The sequence below is a fragment of the Notolepis coatsorum genome, assembly GCF_963971535.1.
Source record: "Notolepis coatsorum genome assembly, chromosome: 7".
NCBI lineage: Eukaryota > Metazoa > Chordata > Actinopteri > Aulopiformes > Paralepididae > Notolepis > Notolepis coatsorum.
The window spans coordinates 6,975,988-6,996,697 of record NC_140171.1 but is presented as its reverse complement, the minus strand read 5'-3'; the positions used below and the strand labels follow the sequence as shown (position 1 = coordinate 6,996,697).

The window sequence follows — 20,710 nt, the reverse complement described above, 5'->3', positions numbered from 1 at the left end:
AACTATATCTTAAATTATGGCTATGTGTCTAATATGACCGTTGCTTATCAATGACTTGTCAAAACGGATTTTTTTTTATAAATCCGTTCATTTCCGTTTTATACCATTTTGAATAACGCTTGTTTTTTTTAAAGTTTCAGAAAAAAATTAAGATTGTGATAATCGCCCTTTACTGGAATACACAAAACACGTCGTAATTTTTTAGCCCATTTATGAATCGTTTTCAAATAAACGCTAGATTATCGATAGTATGTGTACTTATGCACGCTATAGAAGCGGGCTGAAAAATCGATTCTCTTATTTCCTGATCGCACACACGGGACACGTTGATATATCTGAAAATAGCTCGGATTATCCCAAGACTGGTAAAATAGATTCCTTACCTCAGATCAGATGTTCTCCAAAAAGATTATTCCAATTCCTGATCGCCATTCCAAATATCGATGTTATTTTATAAAGCGTCCCATCGTGCAATGTGTATACATACACAAAGTGTTTTTTTTTTCAGTTTGTTGAGTAGATTGTATTCTTACTGCAAACAAACCGCTCCAGGGTTCGTTTGGAAGCGTGCCGAGACCACCCTCTCTAGGCGGCAGTGCATGTGAGCGGATCGGAGCGTGAGCGGCGCGGGGCGCGGAGCGGCCGGTTTTGACGTGAGCGAGGAGTGGGTTTTAAAATGAGTCGGCGCGACGTCCGGAGCGAGAGTTCTCCTCCGCTCCAATCCACTCCGGGCCGCTCACAGTGGTTTAACACTGATGTAATATATACATGCAGTACAATGCCAAAGCAACAGATGGCGATGTACAAACATGAAGGCCATTTTCAACCAATGAGAAGGGTGAACCTGTGATAGGCTGTTCGTTCAGGCTTTGTCACTGTAGAGACGCCCACACTCACTCCAGTTAGAAAAAGTATATCGACGCCATTGTTGTTGACGTTAGCTTACATGCTAACGTTAATGGCAGCGACCATAGCATTGTGGCTCGGCTAGCCTATCATCGCTTAATAGAGATAGTGAATGGATAAACAACGTTATTTAACATTGCAGAATGGCTACAATTACAATGCGGCTCAATACAAACAATTGTTAAGGGGCCCAGGGGGTGTAGACTGTTGTAGTTTGAGCTCATTTACACCATGCTCCAAAAAAAGAAGAAAAAAAACTGCCAAGCGATCTGGCGCGGGGAGCGCTCGATTCAAGGTGAGCGGGGAGCGAGCGGAGAGCGACTTGGGGGCGGGGTCAACATGAGTGATTAGCGGAGCGGACCAAGCTTTAAAGAGCGAAGAGCGGATTTCTCGGCCGCGCCGATCCGCTCACGTGGTCTGCTAGGCGGTCTCTGTCCACTTGTTTTGCACCCAAGTGCATATTTATCCCACTCCCAGCTGTTTCTCCTCTATGGTTTCATCTCTATGGACACAATTCCGCACCGTGAAGCAGCATTGAATGGGCTAAAACAGGATAAGACTAATGCCTTGGGCCACAAGCCCTTAACACAACCCAAAACGTGATAAGACGTTTGATCAGCCCAATGCCTGAATGCCCACGACGACAATTATTGTTTTACTTTTTTATTAGCGATCTGAATGGCGATCAGGAATTGGAATGATCTTTTTGGAGAACATCTGATCTGAGGTAAGGAATCTATTTTACAAGTCTTGGGATAATCAAGAGTTGTATTCGTGTGGGCGATCGCTTTGAGGAAATCAGAGAATCGATTTTTCAGATTGCCTATATAGCGTGCATACGTACACATATACTATCGATAATCTAGCGTTTATTTGAAAACTATTCATAAATAGGCCGAAAAATGACATGTATTCTAGAATATTCCAGTAAAGGGTGATCATGGAATATTTATATTTTCCTTGAAAACGAGGGCTTTTCAAAATGCTATAAGACGAAAATGAACGGATAAAAAAAACAATCCGCTTTGACAATGTTGACTGGAAAACGAGTCATTGATAAGCGACGGGCAGATTAGACACATAATTTAAAACATAGATTAGCCATAATTTTAAACATAGATTAGGCGTCATTAACGCTAACATTGGAGTGGATGGTGGGCATTCAAGCGGTAAATCAAGATTAAGCTTGGGCTCTGAAAGTGTTAAAAACTAGATTTATTATTATACATTCGTCCATATCATGCAGTCCCAACAATGTGCAGCAACACGTCTCTCCCTCACACAGGGTGGACACAGGGTGGATGCTGGTTTTACCGCTGGTAAGGTCCTTGTAAGGTTCCTCGGTACTGTAGAGGGTACCATGTTCTTTGTCCACCCAACGGTTCCTCTGCACCGTTTTCTTATGCTTGTCGATCATGTACGCCTACAGAAGACAATCACAACATCAATGACGGACATGAACCCAAAAGCTAAATTTACGTTCAACACTGAAAGATGGTATGCAGGGCTGTACACTGCGACAAGATGATCGCAAATTGCCCCTTAATTTGGCCCGTGCGAGTGGAAAATAATATTTGGGGGCAACCTTGCGAGTAGTGATTTCACCCCTAAATTAATCCATACAAATTGGATAAAAAAATTGTAAAACATTAGCCTACAACCAGGGCTGTACAGTGCGACATAATACGTTGCGGTGCTATGAAAGAATCTGTCGGCAATGAATGAACTTACTGCGATAGCCTGAGTGAAAACAATATTTGTGTGTGAAGTGAATCTGGGCCACGCAACTTGGTATTTAATCGCACGATAGACTACAACTACCATGTCCCGTCTGCGTAGAGTCCATACACCCAACACCAAATCCCATAATTCCTAGCGAACCATCGAATCTAAATGAAACTGAATGTGGGCTATGCCCACATAAAGGGAAAAGCATATGAACTTGTAATTTCCGATGTTAAATGGAATAGTGGATGTATAGTCCAAGAGGGGGTCCTGAGGGGGGTGGAGGGGGAGGAGGGGAAGGAAAGAGCGAGGAAGAGCGAGCAGGAGCACATGTATTGTATTGTATTTATTATTTTTGTCTTTTAATCTACATTTATTTTGATTTAATTACTGGACTGTCATTATTGTTATTATTATTTCTGTCATTGTCCTGTGATTTATCATTGATTTTTAATGTTACTGTATTGTTGGTCTAGTTTTATGTTAAAAAAGGGAAAATAAAAAAAACATTTGTACCACAAACATTGTACCACAATACAGTAAGGCTGTCCGCGAACCCCGTTTTTGGGATTCGAACGAACGTTCTAATCTTAGTTTTTAATTAAAAAACGTTTTTTTTTATTATATATATATATGTATCTTTTTTTTTAACATCCTCAAAACTAAATCCTCCATTTGAATAAAGTGATTAAATTAGTTTTTTTTTTTAAATCAACTTTCCAGCCCCAGCCCCAGCCCAGGGAGAAGCCCCAGCCCAACTAAATCAACTTTCTAATAAATATAACTCAGTTTCTTTTAATACTATAATATTAGTGTAGCCTAATCTGTATCTGCAACTGTGAAGAAAAACCCCATTGGTTTAAACAGAATTAGAAAAAAAAAGATTTATTCAAATTTTGATTTAGAATTCGAACGTTAACGTAACGAACGAACGTTCGGGCTCAGCCGCACAATACAGACGGCCGTCTGTAGTGTGGTAGTGAAAGGTTAACCTTCTGTAGTGTGGTAATGAAAGGGTTAACCCTTTGTCGCGTGGCAATGAAAGGGTTAACCTTCTGTATTGTCACAGTGAAAGGGTTAACCATTTGGTAGTGTGGCAGTGAAAGGGTTAATCTCGGCGCCATCTAGTCGCCATCAGTCACACAATGAACATTTCATAACCGGTATCCAAGATCCCGTTTGTCTGTTCTCACCTGCAGGAAGTCCACGTTGGGCTTGGACAGCTCACTGGACAGGTACTTCATGTGATTCTTGTGGAAGCGGCTCTCAAGGTGAATGGCTATGTCCTCCTTCTGGATACACCGGAACTTGCACAACAAGCAGCAGAACCTAGGGGTGGGCAATATGACGATATTAAATAAATATCGGGCACAGTTCATTAACGATACTTTTTGCGTAGACATCGTGATGTTTTGCACAACCTCACGTCAGTTTTTCGAAGCCGCCGCCGCGGCTGAGATGAGACTTACTTTAGCGCAGCACTTTCCTCTCTCCCTCACACAGACACCCGTCCAATTCACGTCACGTACACACACCCAGAGAGGCGTTAACTAAGGCCATGTTTAGACTGAGAGAGTCTGAACAGAAACCGCAAAATTCGACTTGCGGTCTCACTTTTAACACTTTGATTGCCTAAGGCTAAATTCATGATATACCATAGGTTGCCAGCTCTATTTGTCTATGGAGAAATTCCCCTTCTTTGCAGGGCTATAACTTTTTAAATTCTATTGCTACATTGCCATTATTAGGGCCCATTCAAAGTCCTATATGTATTGTTCATGGTGTAGCAACGTTAAACTTTTTCATTCACATATTCATAGTAAAGTATGGTCTAATGTATAAGTATGTTTTCATCTTTTTCTGCAGCTTTCTCCAGAACGTGATATATAGCCCCAAATGCATTATATTGATGATGAAATACAGTTTGATGGCAATCAGCGCGATATAAAAAATTCCAACTAGACGTACTTCTAGAAGTTACTACACGTCATCTGATGTTGACCGGATGGGCGAGGGGGCGTTTATAATTCCGTGGGCAGCGTTATACCAATCATCTAATGTGGGTCAAATGTTGATAATAGCAGTTAGTATCGAAGACGGTAACGTTACACGCTCAAACTCACCCCAGTCTCCGCGCGCCGTTGGGCAATCATCGTAGAGTAGAAATTTTATCATTATGGGATGTAGATTTACCCGGTCCATCTCCAGCTTGTATAATGGTATATACGTCCAAATCATGTTGTTTATCGAGTTATTGGCAATCGATCACTGTGTATTGTGACAAGCTCGAATGCCGGGACCTATAGCGAGTGCCCGGAAGTAATACGGACGTCCAGCACAACCTCTATGGCGCTTCCTGTTAAGCGATTGCGCCGATCGGCCACCAGATGGCGCTCCTGAACCGCCAGAGAGCTCAGTGGGTCCTCCTGGTGGATCTCAGGCCAGCGGAGGGGAAATATGAATCCGGTCCCAGATTTTTGAAATATTGATATCAAAGACGCTGTAAAGCGTCTTCGGCAACTTGAGCATGGCCGGGAATGACGTGTAACACGTTTCCTGGCAGCCAAAGTGTTAATGTTGCGTTTAGACTAGTGTTTTGGGATGGAATTCTGCGTGCAGACGAGGCTGTAAAGACTCGAGACGACGGAGCCCCGCTGTCACACGATTGGCGCATGTCACATGACGTGCTGTGAAGACCCGCCCTACTCTGCCTCTGATTCGCAGACTGTGGGTGGGGGAATGTGATTGGACCAAAGCAGAGTCACTCAGACAGTGGCTCCAGTCACTAATAGTTGCGATAGCAGATTCTTGTGTATTTAAAAGTGCTGCCAATGTAGCCTTCAGGTGATCGCCATGGATAGAATCAGACATGCTTTAGGCTACTGGCGCATGCCTGTGATGTAAGCAGTACGCGCGCCGAGAGCCTTGCGAACCCTTTAGTCATAGTTTTATGCGGTTTGACAGTTTAGAATATGGCAAAGGTTTATAGTTTCTAGGAATTCCACCCAGGAAGGTGGTCTCACTTTTTTGCGGTTTCTCCCCGTAAAAACGCTGTTGCCGTATATACAAAAGGCACATCCGAAAAAATATTTTTGCGGATTCACCTGCTAGCGTTTCCATCTAAACAGGGCCTCAGTTAGCCACTAACCCTGGAAACGCTCACAGAGGAGTGATCCACGACACTAGCTCCTTTATCGACTAGGCTTGACAACAGAGGTCTATATAATCATCATATTGTCGTGACTGTATCCATCAAAGGGTTAAATCAATCATTTTAAGTGCTTTAGAGGAAATGTCAAAATATCGCAATATTTATCGTGTATCGTGATAAGAGCAAAAAATATATCGTGATATCATTTAGAGGGCATATCGCCCAGCCCTAGGAGAACCCCTTGCGCATGAAAGGACTTTCACCAATCCTTTTACACAAATGAAATGTATTATTGTTCACACGAGTAGTATCAACAGGGGTGAAACAGTGTGCTACAGCCAGTAAGATTGTCATCAACCAACCAACAACAACAACAACAACAAACACAATGCAGACTTCACGGAACACACCATCTAACGCCCAGAAACTTCGTCTTCATCATCTGAGCAGAAGGACCACTGTGGGGGAACGGAACACACCATCTAACCCCCTGACCCAGCTCCCTCCTCTGCTTAAAGGACAGATCTGTGGACGACAGGCGAGAGGAGAATATAGTTAGTTAGGGCTGTCGCGGTATGACATTTTCTCACCGTGGTCGTGTGTGGCTAATCACTGTGGGATGCGGTGGTACCGCACTTATATATTAAAAAAATATATGTACCTGTATTTTTATTATTAAGACACGAGTTTACCCGCGATCGTGATTAGAAAAAAAATTCTACGGTCGTAGGAGCCCCCGAAACTATTTTTAAACACGTTTGATAATCTATCCATTTGTCCCTCAACGTTCTGAAATGTGATAAAAGTAGATTAGGGGGAGCTCCCGTAGCTCACCGCGTATCTCGGCGCTATTTCGGCGTCGGGGACAACCGTGCTCGTCACGGATCTGTGGTACACAAGTATCTTCCCCTACTCTACATCCCATTCAACCCGTTTCTGTCGGTCATGCTTGACCAGAAAAAGCGATAAACGCTAAAAAAATAGTGTTAAAAAAAAAAGTAGATTAGGGTGTTGCCTGCTCCTTTAACTCATTGGACGCCAGACCCGATTATAGTCGGGTTAACTCGCCATCGCTTGAGCGCCAATCACGAGTATAGTCGGGTTTTAATCGTTATTTAGTTTATTAGCGATATCCATTCTGTAACTGAGGGGTACAATTCCCTGACTGTATTACTAGATATGATACTTACTACCACTACCTTTGTACTTAATATTCGGCCACCCAGTACTCGGCATAAATATATTATGATGAACACTGTCACGTAGATGAAACGGATCCAACACAAATGTACGAATTAGAAATAGGTCTTTATTTCTACACAGCGATGGTGTGTAGAGCAAGCACTTAATCAAATCAATCACATTTATGAATGGGAATTAGTATGCACTTTTATGGCAAGAGTATTCGTCGGTATATCAATAGAGAATGTCCAATCTCTGAAGGCGCAGGTGGTACATATACGACCTGGAATAGTTTAAGGAATAACAGCAATGATACTTGAATGATTATAGACTGGATACACTAGGGGGGGTTAATCCGGTCGCTTGTAAGCCGACAGGAGTAGGAAGGGGGGGGGGGGTAGAATCCGGCTGCCTCATCCGGCCAAGGGTATCCCAGGTGAACCCACTGTAGTGCCGTTCAATGCGCCGGCGATCCTTGGACCACAGATGAAAGCAGGTGGACTCTTTGTGGGCCGGCGTCCTCCGGTCCACGGAGGAGAGACGTGAAGCGACCTCGTCTTGCAGAGCGTCTCCTCACCTTGCGTCCTCTCCAGGGGGGGGGGGGTTCCAACACACGGCAGTGTCGGGGGTCTTTATCCATGGAATAATCAACGTATACAAAGCATAATCCATGCCGGGGAAGGCGGGCTGTCGTCGGTAGAATAATCCGGTATACAGGTCCACTCGCTCGTCGGCTCTGGGGCTCCTCGGGTGCAGCTTCACGTGGGGTCAACCACCCTGGATAAGCAGCCAGTTCTCTGCCCGAAACGATGGGGTACTGACCACGGTAGTATTCTCACCGCACGAAGCACTATATATTAACAGACTATTATTAGCTTAATAGACTACGTCCAACTCGACGATATAGTGCCAAATATGACTATTCAAATATTAATATACACGATGTCTCAATACCGATGGTAGGCGAACTTGGCCTTACTCCCACACGTGGCGTCGTGGGGAGGCTTTACGTCTGTGACTCTATTGGAGGGTAAGAAACTGGACTGAAAAGGAAGTCCTACTTTAGTAGCGCAGTATATATACGCACTATGAACAAATAGTCCCATTAGTGGTGCAGTAGCCAGATTCCTACGCGGAACTAGGACTTGTTCGTACATGTTGAGCGGTACGTTTGAACTGGGTCTGAGGGGTATGGCAGCCTGGCACCAAGGTCTCGACCAATAGTAGAATGGAGACTATTATGGGATGTTCAGTAGGCTAGAATGGATATTCAATGCATATTGTACAAGGAATATACAAGGGATATCAAGGAATATTAGAGAATATACAAATACAATTAAATATATATATATAAATAAATATATATATTCGGTTTAATCTGGCCCTTCACAACACATTCATTGTCATCCATCCAGCCTGATGCCATCGTTGGGAATGGGTCTGAGCTCGCAAAAAAAGGGCAAATACCGCCCCCTACGCCTGGTATTGCACTCGACTGGGAATGGTAGTTATTTTTTCTGGGACGATCCAAGCCGTGCAGGCGTGGTTTAAATAATCAGGCGAGGTATCCCGATTTCAACAATAGATCTGCAAGGCTGTGTGGCTGTATGTGTGGCTGTTTTCCGTTGGGTGCAGGAGGTGGGGGAGGGGGGCGCCGCGCTACGAGGGCCATTTCATGTATGAACAAGGAAGGACAATAATGATGATCTAGCGTTGATTTCAGGAAGATTCGATAATCAGCCGAAAAATGTCAACGTGTTTTGTGTATTCCACTAAATGGCTATTATGGCGTCTTTCTCTGGAATTACTAGAAATCACCAAAACTATACTCTTATTCAAAAAGGTATAAAACGGGAATGTACCGATGAAAAAACAATCCGTTTTGTACATGTTGACTCCAAGCAACTCACTGATAATCAACATGTATTAGACCGATAGCCATAATTTAAGATAGCCATAATTTAAGATATATTTTAAGCACTCGCAAATCTCACTCCTCCCATTGATTAAAGCGGTGGCCATCTAGACCTATATCAGGCATATAGCTCCAGCGCTGAATGAGTTAAGAGTGATGCGTTGTGGGATATATGCCCTTCTCAAACTCAAAACTAACATTATTTGAGCGAACATTTAACATTATTATAACACTATTTTAACGTTAGTGAATTTGTGCACATACATAGCTAGTTAAATATCACAACTTGTCATCATTGTGGGAAACTAAGTGCTGCCTCTCTCCGCTACACTCATTTACATTTACATTTACATTTAGTCATTTAGCTGACGCTTTTATCCAAAGCGACTTACAAGTTCTGTACGACAAGCCATCAGGAAGGGCACAACTCTATCAGCTGAGCAACAATGTTCATCAAAGTGTCGAGCGCTACAGTGTAGGTTAGTTTATTAGGACAAGTGCATGACAGTACGGTTAGTTAGGGTTAGATTTTTTTTATTGTTTTTTTTTTTTTTTTTTTTTTTCAGATAATGGTTGAAGAAGTGCGTCTTTAGTCGACGGCGAAAGATTGGACGTGATTCGGCTGTCCTAACTGGGGTGGGTAGTTCATTCCACCATTGTGGGGCAAGGACTGAGAATAGGCGACTTCTCTTTGATGACCCTCCCGGAGCTTGGATAGGAGTAGGTCTGAGGCGGCCAGAAGATGCACTCAGGACCACACCAACTTCATAGATAGCTAGCCTATAGCTAACGTCATAGATAGCGAACGTTAACTTGCGTTTGTAAACAAAGCCAACGTTATCCAGTTGACATTACAGATCATAATAGCTATAATTACATTAACGAAGTGAGTAGTGAAAAAATTAAAAAAAACGGGACTAAGCGTTAATGTAGTCCCGAGTGCAGCGGGGATGGCAGAGAGGCAGCACCCAATCTGCGTGTAACGTTAGTCAATAACATTAAGAATAGAGAGCTGAGGCGGTTAGGTGGCGTAGCGGAGAATGCGTTCGAATCCAGCTCACAGCTCCGGGGTTGTCACCAGCTTGGCTGGCCGTTCACACTAATACAATTGTCTGTATTAGAGGGTGGGAGAAGCTGGCGGGGTGGGTCCGGGTCGTTGTAAACAGCGACTCCTACAGTTCGGCCGGGGTGCCTGCTAAGCGCGGATAGGACCTGAGGGGGATAGTGTGATCCTCCCACACGCTACGCCATCTCAATGAGAATCCGCGCTGCCAGGTGAAAAGAAGCGGTGATTGGCTGGACGTGTGTCGGAGGAAGCACGTGGTAGCCTCCACTCTCCCAGATGATCCGACTGTGGGGGGTAAGTGTGCAGCGACCAGGAAGGGATTGGGAATTGGCATAACGACTAACATTGGGATGGGAGAAAATCGGAGGAAAATGGAGGGGGAAAAAGATCAATAAATAAAAAAAAATAAAAAATAAAAAATAGAGAGCTGCAAACGGAAATAAATGCCCAGTCCTTGAGGGAACGGTTGTCTGGTCTACTGTCACCACTAGGGGTGGGACGGTTCACAAAATAGACGGTTCGGAAACGTGTGGAAACGTGAAGTTAGCTCATGCTACTGGAAAACGGATGCACGAGGCAATCTAGTTATTAAATGAACAGAGTTAAAAATGATTTTTTTACCACGGTTGACGTGGTTGTCTGTTCTGCATCCGCCTTAACACACCGCAGGATTGCGGTTACCGCGACAGCCCCAATGTCAGTATTGGTCCGAATAGAAGACAAGCACTCTTTTTCAAAACTCTTTTGGAAAAACAAATGTTTTATAAAACATGCTTTCTTTTTTTATCCATTGTGTTTTATATATATATTTTTTTTAACTGGAAAATATTTATAAACCATTGGATATATATACATACCTCAAAATCAGAGTTTACATTTTGCAATCACATGTAAGAAAGTCAAACATAATAAGGATCAATAGCAGGGAAGCATACCTTCATCTTCCTCTGCTGCAGGTTTAGTTGGCTATAAAAAAAAAAGAATAAAAAAAATATATCATTTTGTTGACAGAGGCTATCAGAAAGATGGGTCTGCTAAATAAACTGTACAGTCGTAAACATTTAAATACATTCTGGTTCAGTATTTCAGTGTCTTGCTATATTCAGAAATGTTGAATTTAAGGGTAAAACATGCAGTGGGTTTACCAGAAACAAACCAACACTCACAGTAGTCTTAGCAGGAGTCTTAGCAGGAGTCTTAGCAGGAGTCTTTACATTCTTGGCAGGAGTCTTTCCATTCTTGGCTTCTCCAGTCTCCTCTGCTGGCTCTGTTGAGAGAGAACAGGTTCACATGCTACAATGGTGTATCAAGTGGGGGGGGGGGGATATCAGAAAGAAAATATCAATATTTTTTTTGTGACCTGCAAGAGGGCAGTTTTAAAACCAGAGAGCGTGGACAGATTTCTTGAAACTTAAAGTAATGGCTTTTGTTGTGAAGGATCAGATTAAACCGAATATATATATTTATTTATGGATATATATTTAATAGTATTTGTATATCGTTTGATATCCCTTGTATATTCTTTGTACATATACACTGAATATCCCTTTAGTCTACTACAGCCCATAATAGTTCATTCTCTCATTGGACAAGAACCTGGCGCCAGCAGACAGGCCCCTTGAGTCAAGTTCAATAGTGCCGACGAACATGTCCCAACTAGCCCCGGTTCCGTGTAGGAATATGGCTACCGAAATACGAATGGTACCATTTGTTCACCGTGCATATAAATAGGGCGCAAGTAAAGTAGAACTTTCTTTTTAGTCCATTAGTCCTTTACCCTCCAACCTAGTAACAGACGTGAAGCCTCACCCACGACCCACGTGTGGTGCAGTATGGCCTATTTTGGCCCCAGAATAGGCATTGAGACCTCGTGTAAATTCATAGCTGAATTGTCATAGTTTGGCACTGTACCGTCGAGTGGGACGTATTTCTATTAAGTAATAATAGTCTATTATGTATGGTGCATCGTTCGGTTAGAGTTCTAAAGTGAGCAGCACCCCCATCGTTTCCTCGCGTTATCTAGAGTCTTAACCAGGCTGGGCAGACCACGCGTGGTGCTTTCATCCGAGGAGTTCTGGGCGAGAACGAGTGGACCTGCACATTGGATTACCTACCCGGACGACTGCTGAGCCTATACGGCATGGAATATCTATTTGCTTTGGGTGCTTTGATTTGTGGAGCGGATAACAGCCAACGCCAGTGAGTGTTGGAATTACCCCCGAGAGGAGCCCAGGTGAGACGGCGCTCAACCCAGACCGAGGCCGCCTCGCTTCTCCTTCGTTGTGGACCTACAGCTACCGTCTACAAGAGGGCCCAAGTGTATTCATCTGTGGATCAAGATCCTGCGGGCACTGTTTTCTGTACCTGAATTCTCCCCAGGAATCGTTGGCCAGATGGGATGCAGCTGACGGCTCTCCAAACCCCCCCCCCCCCTTACTGACTTACAACCAGCAGGACCCCTTTAGTATCCCGCTATAATCCTTAAGTACCATCGCTATAGTTTCCCTAAAGAACCAGGTTGTATACTTGCTTCCTGCGTAACCAGAGATTGGACATTCAGTGTTGATTTGCCTACGAATACTCATTTGCCTTACAAGTGCATTCAAATCATAAATGTAATTAAGTGAATGTTGTATATACCTTTTGCTATATTAAACCTTCGACTGTTATATTTGTGTGGACCTGGTTTCATATGTGGGAAAGTGTTCATCATACTTAGATATCGTGTACTGGATGGCCAGAAGTTAAAGTACATCAAGCGGTAGTGGTTTAATGATACCATACTTATCAATACAGTCAGGGAATTGTACCCCTCAGTTACAGCTTTGCTTGTCCAAATGACAATACTGACCCAAATTGAGATTTATTTCTCTCTTGTCCATTTATTTTGTTTGCCTTCTAATTTAAAATACAGTTTGAAACAGTCTGTACACAGTAGGCTATGTGTGCTAGCAGAGCTAGACTCCACCAAAAAAGCGCCAAAAGATAAGAAAATAAACTAGCAGAGCCAGAACTGTTCAACTCCCCTGGAGCCACAGCCAGCAGAGAAGCCGGTTTACTTTCGCTTTCAAACCAGCTGCAGCCTGAGAACTGGAGTGTGAGGGGCTGTAACACTAAACATGGCGGCAACGACAAAGAATTGCTGCAAAATAATACATATGAAAAATTAAATAATAATAATTTATGAAATATCGAACATTTTTGGCCATATCGCCCAGCCCTACCATAGGCTAATCATGGCTGGAATTCAATGATTTTCCTTTTATGATTATTATTTTTTCAAACGTGGGGGGCATCATAGATTTTCCCTGAAGTTTCTTCCCATTTTCCCATTAAATTTTTTTTCTGCAAGTTTTACCTTTGTGAGTCTGTGATGGCCATTGAGACATGTAAAGTGATTTTGGGCTAAACGAATAATCTGACTAGTGGCTCAATGGCCATTCCCACTTATAGGGTAGCAGCCCACTTACACCAGTGTTTTATTATTTTCTGGTTACAGAACACTGGTACTAGAGATGTATAGGTCCATATGCTCAAAACTGCTTAGCTACCTCATTCTCCTTGCAACAGGATATTTGTAAAGGGAAAGAAAGAGATTCCATACTGACTGACGTAGAAGACAAATAGCTCTCTAGATCAGTGGTTCCCAAAGTCGGGGTCGCGACCCAAAGGTGGGCCGCGAGATGATTTATATAAAAGGAAAAAAATCTTTTTTATTTTTTATTATTATTATTTTTTGTCAGGCCACTGAACTTAGAAGCAGGCCAGGACAGTGTTTCTAGTTGTATTCTAAAATTCTATTGTATTCTAAAATGTGACTATATGGTTTTATATTAACTTAATAAATAAACAAAAACGAAAAATCTACTTATTTCAACGAACATTTCAAACTAAATAACAGATTATGCACATAAAACACTGAAAACAACCGAAGCAACAATAGTATTTTAATGAGGCTATTATTATTATCATTATTATTTTGCAACAAGTTAGCCCTCTCATAAATAGCACATATAAATGAATAACTAACTTGAACTAACTTGGGTTCCCACGCTTGCCTTGAATTTTTTTTCTATGCTACCTCCTGATTTTCCAGGTACCATATTAAGTGATGATCTATAGGCCCCTGAAGCTTTCCGCCCCGATCCGTGCCCCCCTCCCCTCACAACCCCCTAGGACACCCGACTACTCACTTGATTTAAAAGATGTGCCAGTCAAGTCTACATTGTAAATGCTTAGAGATTATGTCTTATTGATAATATCAATGCATGAAATAATGTAATAATTGTACCCCTCAGTTACAGCTTTGCTTGTCCAAATGACAATACTGACCCAAATTGAGATTTATTTCTCTCTTGTCCATTTATTTTGTTTGCCTTCTAATTTAAAATACAGTTTGAAACAGTCTGTACACAGTAGGCTATGTGTGCTAGCAGAGCTAGACTCCACCAAAAAAGCGCCAAAAGATAAGAAAATAAACTAGCAGAGCCAGAACTGTTCAACTCCCCTGGAGCCACAGCCAGCAGAGAAGCCGGTTTACTTTCGCTTTCAAACCAGCTGCAGCCTGAGAACTGGAGTGTGAGGGGCTGTAACACTAAACATGGCGGCAACGACAAAGAATTGCTGCAAAATAATACATATGAAAAATTAAATAATAATAATTTATGAAATATCGAACATTTTTGGCCATATCGCCCAGCCCTACCATAGGCTAATCATGGCTGGAATTCAATGATTTTCCTTTTATGATTATTATTTTTTCAAACGTGGGGGGCATCATAGATTTTCCCTGAAGTTTCTTCCCATTTTCCCATTAAATTTTTTTTCTGCAAGTTTTACCTTTGTGAGTCTGTGATGGCCATTGAGACATGTAAAGTGATTTTGGGCTAAACGAATAATCTGACTAGTGGCTCAATGGCCATTCCCACTTATAGGGTAGCAGCCCACTTACACCAGTGTTTTATTATTTTCTGGTTACAGAACACTGGTACTAGAGATGTATAGGTCCATATGCTCAAAACTGCTTAGCTACCTCATTCTCCTTGCAACAGGATATTTGTAAAGGGAAAGAAAGAGATTCCATACTGACTGACGTAGAAGACAAATAGCTCTCTAGATCAGTGGTTCCCAAAGTCGGGGTCGCGACCCAAAGGTGGGCCGCGAGATGATTTATATAAAAGGAAAAAAATCTTTTTTATTTTTTATTATTATTATTTTTTGTCAGGCCACTGAACTTAGAAGCAGGCCAGGACAGTGTTTCTAGTTGTATTCTAAAATTCTATTGTATTCTAAAATGTGACTATATGGTTTTATATTAACTTAATAAATAAACAAAAACGAAAAATCTACTTATTTCAACGAACATTTCAAACTAAATAACAGATTATGCACATAAAACACTGAAAACAACCGAAGCAACAATAGTATTTTAATGAGGCTATTATTATTATCATTATTATTTTGCAACAAGTTAGCCCTCTCATAAATAGCACATATAAATGAATAACTAACTTGAACTAACTTGGGTTCCCACGCTTGCCTTGAATTTTTTTTCTATGCTACCTCCTGATTTTCCAGGTACCATATTAAGTGATGATCTATAGGCCCCTGAAGCTTTCCGCCCCGATCCGTGCCCCCCTCCCCTCACAACCCCCTAGGACACCCGACTACTCACTTGATTTAAAAGATGTGCCAGTCAAGTCTACATTGTAAATGCTTAGAGATTATGTCTTATTGATAATATCAATGCATGAAATAATGCAACAAGCTGTAGATGAAAAACTATTTATTGAACTGGAACTTTGAAACACATGAGCACTGGGATTGATATATGTTCTCTCTTCCACTCCTCTCCCATCTCATCCTGTCCTCTTCTCTCCACACCTCGCCTCTTGTGTCTGCTCCCGTCTTCTCTTCCTACTCTTCTCAACTCCTCTCCACTCTTCTCCCTTTTCCTCTGTCATCCTCTACTCTCTTCTCCTCCTCTTCTCCTCCTCTTTCATCTTCGCCCCTCTTCTCTTCCTCCTCCCTCTTTCCTTTATTTATTAGTCTTATTTAATTAGATTATGAGTCTTACGTAGAAGGGGTAGTATGCCTACTCTTCTTTTGTAAATCAAACTAATGAACCTAAAAGGGAAAACATAAGGCTGTGTCCACTAAAAACCTTTTTTTCAAGGCGGACCGCTTTGAAAAAAAAAAAAAAAAAAAAAGCTCAGAGCGTTTTTCTGAGGCTTGCGCCAGCCGTGGCTCCGCCCCTTCCTCGATGAGTTACATTGATGAGCGCGCTCCTTTCCCAAAAACGCTGCCGCCCAGAGCTCATAAAACGTGAGGCACGTCGCTGGGAAGAGGAGCGTGCCTATCGCTTCTCCAGCATAGAAATGAATGACAGAAAGGAGCTGACAACTCATAAAACGTCCCTGGTGGACCCAAGCCCTAAGGCTGGTTCCCCTGTGGTTCCTCAGTACAGCAACCCCACTAGTAAGCTTAGCTTAACAGTATAGATGTATAGAATCAGTCTAGGCATGATCAATGATTTTTCAAAAATGTCTCACGCCAAATGTTCTTATTTAGTAGTATAATCTTTTTTAACACTTTGGTTGCCTTGGGTTAAATTAATGATATACCATAGATTGCCAGCGCTATTTGTCTATGGAGAAAGTCCCCTTCTTTGCAGGGCTATAACTTTTTAAATTCTATTGCTACATTGCCATTATTAGGGCCCATTCAAAGTCCTATATGTATTGTTCATTGTGTAGCAACGTTAAACTTTTTCATTCACATATTCATAGTAAAGTATGGTCTAATGTATAAGTATGTTTTCATCTCTTTCTGCAACTTTCTCCAGAACGTGATATATAGCCCCAAATGCATTATATTGATGATGAAATACAGTTTGATGGCAATCAGCGCGATATAAAAAATTCCAACTAGACGTACTTCTAGAAGTTACTACACGTCATCTGATGATGACCGGATGGGCGAGGGGGCGTTTATAATTCCGTGGGCAGCGTTATACCAATCATCTAATGTGGGTCAAATGTTGATAAAAGCAGTTAGTATCGAAGATGGTAACGTTACACGCTGAAACTCACCCCAGTCTCCGCGCGCCGTTGGGCGATCATCGTCGAGTAGGAATTTTATCATTATGGGATATATTATTACCCGGTCCATCTCCAGCTTGTATAATGGTATATACGTCCAAATCATGTTGTTTATCGAGTTATTGGCAATGGATCGCTATGTCGAGTGACGAGCTAGAGTGCCGGAACCTATACCGAGTGGCCGGAAGTAATAGGGCCGACCAGCAAAACCTCTACTGCGCTTCCTGTTAAGCGGTTGCGCCGATCGGCCACCAGATGGCGCTCCTGAACCGCCAGAGAGCTCAGTGGGTCCTGCTGATGGATCTCAGGCCAGCGGAGGGGGAATATGAATCCGATTCCAGATTTTTGAAATATTGATATAAGGACGCTGTACAGCGTCCCCCGGCAACTTTAGCATGGCCAGCAATGACGCTGTAAAGCGTTTTTAGGCAGTCAAAGTGTTAAGAAAAAAAACGAAAAATCACAAAATAGCTAAAAGTAGATATAAGAATGAATGTTACAAAATGTATCAAGACTAGACTATTCATGTCAACTAGTATAGAAGTAATGTCACAGCCTAATGTGAAAATGTATTGGTAGTTAGCTAGCAATGCAAGCTAGCCAACACTAGCTAGTAGCTAGTTAGTTAGCAAACTGAATGTTGGTTGGCAAGATTGCACTCCATGTCATACCCGTCAACCCTCCCGTTTTCCCGGGATTCTCCCGTATTTCACCCTTCTCTCCTGCCATGCTCCCGTTAAAATATCTTCCCGTATTTTTCCAGTATTTTTTTTATTTATACAAAATGGCTGCAATTCCCCTCCGTGACAACAGGTGGCAGCAGTGTATATTAGACCATTAGCACAGGAAGTCAGACGGGAAGACTGTTGCCGAGAAAATGTCGGGCAAAGTGGGGTTGTTCCCGGAGAGCTCACTCTCGGCCGTGGTTTCTCAGTGTATAATGTATGGTGCTCTCCCTCAACATGCGAGTAGGGTGAGACAACACCATTCTTTAGTCTAAATAATACCCTACTTTATGCTATATTATTGTCATTTGTTTAATGTAAAGTCAGTCTTACATTGGCACTGCTTTAACGTTGCATTTACCCATAATCCATTGCTGTATTAGACCCATGTGCCAGTATAACTTTTGTAAAGTAATGAAGCGCAAATGTAAAGTTAATCAATACACAATGAAACAATATCTTTATCTATATCACATGTCAAAACTACTTTAATAAAACAAGATTTCCGTTTTTCATTTCTAAAACAAGACAGACTGTAGATGTCAAGGCTCCCGTGTTGGCTGGGAAATGCATGTATTTGACCCTTCTATTGAGATTGCGAGTAACGTTATTATTCCTGAAGTCCACCAATCCGAAACTATACTTTTAAAGTCCATATCACCAAGTTGCCTGCATCAAATTCCAACATCCAATATACCATATAGGATGCCAAGAGGGTTTTTATAAACTAATCTTAATTTTGTGCTCAATAGTTTCATTTTATTACTATTTTACACATCATCCAATACAATTGTCCAGGACAACTGTTTCTATTTCCATGTAAGTGTTCACTTTTGCTCAGTTTCCATGACTTTTCCATACCTGGAAAATAAAAAAGTTAATTCCATGTTTTCCATGTTTTCCAGGTACCGTGGGAACCCTGTTAATAGGATTGAAGTGATATTTGGCTTAAAAAATCGGTCGCCTGGCAAAAAAAAAAATAAAAATAAGCCCGACGATGTGCATTGGGCCACGGCTCTCTGACGCCTTATTTTCTGGGCCCTGGCCTGAAAAGTTTGGGAACCCCTGCTCTAGATTACATGTCATGCCACATGGAAATACAAAAAAGAGAGAAACATAAGGCGATATATACCTTTGGTAGCTTCTGTCTTAGTCTCATCAATCTTGGAATACTTCGTTTGCTTCCTCTTCTGGCCATCTCGCTGGGGATTCCCTGGCTACAGGGCAATGCACAGTCAAATACCATTCAATACAAACACACAGTGTGACACTGACCAAAGAATTAAGGCTGCTTTCAGACATTAGGGTGTGAAATGTCCCATGACTAATACTCATGACACGGCGACACCGGTCATTTTACGAAATTATGTCTAACATCTGTAGAGCACTTACTTTGATCTTTAATGTTATGCGGCTACATTGATCGGCTGTGTCCGTCCCATCTACGTTTGTTATCATATAATTTTCAATGACTAGGGATGGGTATCGTTAGGATTTTATCGATACTACTACCCTTATCGATACTGCTTAACGGTTCGGTACTTTATCGATACTCTTTATCGGTATTTTGTTAAAATCTTTGTTAAGACTAAAAGACTACAACGATTTCATGACGGCTTCCTGTCGTCGCCGGAAGTGCGTCTGATACCCAACTTAACATTACATTTTCAACAACAGATTGCTGCTAATTAAACACTTCATGGAAAGAAACGGAGAAACGCCAACGTTATGTCGAGCTCATACGTGTAGTGTGGTATGAACTCGACTTAATGCCACTCCGTTTCCAGTGTTGCTGGGTGGTACACCGTTAGCTCCAGCACGGCGCCACAGACAGCACCTCCCTTAACACTTTCAGTGCCACGGACGGCATATTTCGTTTCATCAGCCCCCCCCCATTGAGTGCCCACGACGACAAATATCGTTTTATTAGCGATCTGAATTCATATTTCATCAACCGAGTCTCCCGTTGGTATATCAGCTCGCGTCTATACGTACACATATACTATCGATAATCTAGCGTTTAATCATAAATAGGCGAAAAATCGTTTGTGTATTCTAGAATATTCCAGTAAATGGCTCTTATCAAGGAATCTTTATATTTTCCTTGAAAACGAGGGCTTTTCAAAATGCTATAAAACGAAAATGAACCGATAAAAAAAAAACAATCCGCTTCGACAATGTTGACTGCAAACGAGTCATTGATAAGCGACGGGCAGATTAGACATATAGCCATAATTTTTAAACATAGATTAGGCGTTAACGCTAACATTGAAGTGGATGGTGGCATTCTACAGGGTAAATTAACGTTAATCAAAGGCACCGATAGTGTTAAGTACCCGTGTATGTGGCTCACGACGACTGTGTGTAATGGCTCGCTGCGGCTCGCTTCTCGTGCAGACGGAGAGAGGAGAGATAGTTCGCAAGGTTTAAATTCCTCGAAAAAAATAAAAAAATAATAATAATTTCTCGAGTATCGATAGCAGTACCGATAACGTCGGAGCTTATCAATACTCCCGTTTTTTTCTAATTTAGTACCGGTTCGCGTTTAGAACGGGGGGCACCCCCATCAATGACTAGTATCCATTTATTGCACAGTCCGAGTTGGCGTTATGTTCCAATTAAAAAATAAACCAACGCAACGGACAGTAATACCTTCCGCGTTTTTCTATCCGTTCATTGATGGATCAATGTAGCTGTAGCCTAGCATCGCTGATCTGGTCCTCCGAGCTCCTCTCAGTAGAGCCGATGCAGGGCTTAAAGCAAAAATATTGCCAAATCCTCCACCATCGTTGTGTGACCCGGCATGTCGTCTCTAGAGCATTCTCCCTTTCCTTCATGCACCGTTGAATCTACTCAGTGAAACTTAGGCCCCGTTTAGACGGAAACGCTACATTTTAGTCATTTAGCTGACGCTTTTATCCAAAGCGACTTACAAGTTCT

At 42.1% G+C, this 20,710-nt stretch overlaps 1 protein-coding gene across 1 annotated transcript in view; it reads right to left on the bottom strand.

Annotated features, from left to right (window-relative positions):
* The window catches only part of LOC311232603 (uncharacterized protein), a gene marked incomplete at its 3' end in the record, with an annotated part of 38,999 nt that overhangs the window by 5,487 nt on the left and 12,802 nt on the right, over positions 1 to 20,710 (bottom strand). The window contains exons 5-10 of the mRNA XM_084319463.1: positions 18,903 to 18,987; positions 11,112 to 11,212; positions 10,881 to 10,911; positions 6,193 to 6,307; positions 3,825 to 3,960; positions 2,221 to 2,329 (exon numbers count right to left, since the gene is read on the bottom strand). Coding sequence (XP_084175589.1) covers positions 2,221 to 2,329; positions 3,825 to 3,960; positions 6,193 to 6,307; positions 10,881 to 10,911; positions 11,112 to 11,212; positions 18,903 to 18,987 — 577 coding nt within the window. The remainder of the gene's footprint in view (positions 1 to 2,220; positions 2,330 to 3,824; positions 3,961 to 6,192; positions 6,308 to 10,880; positions 10,912 to 11,111; positions 11,213 to 18,902; positions 18,988 to 20,710) is intronic.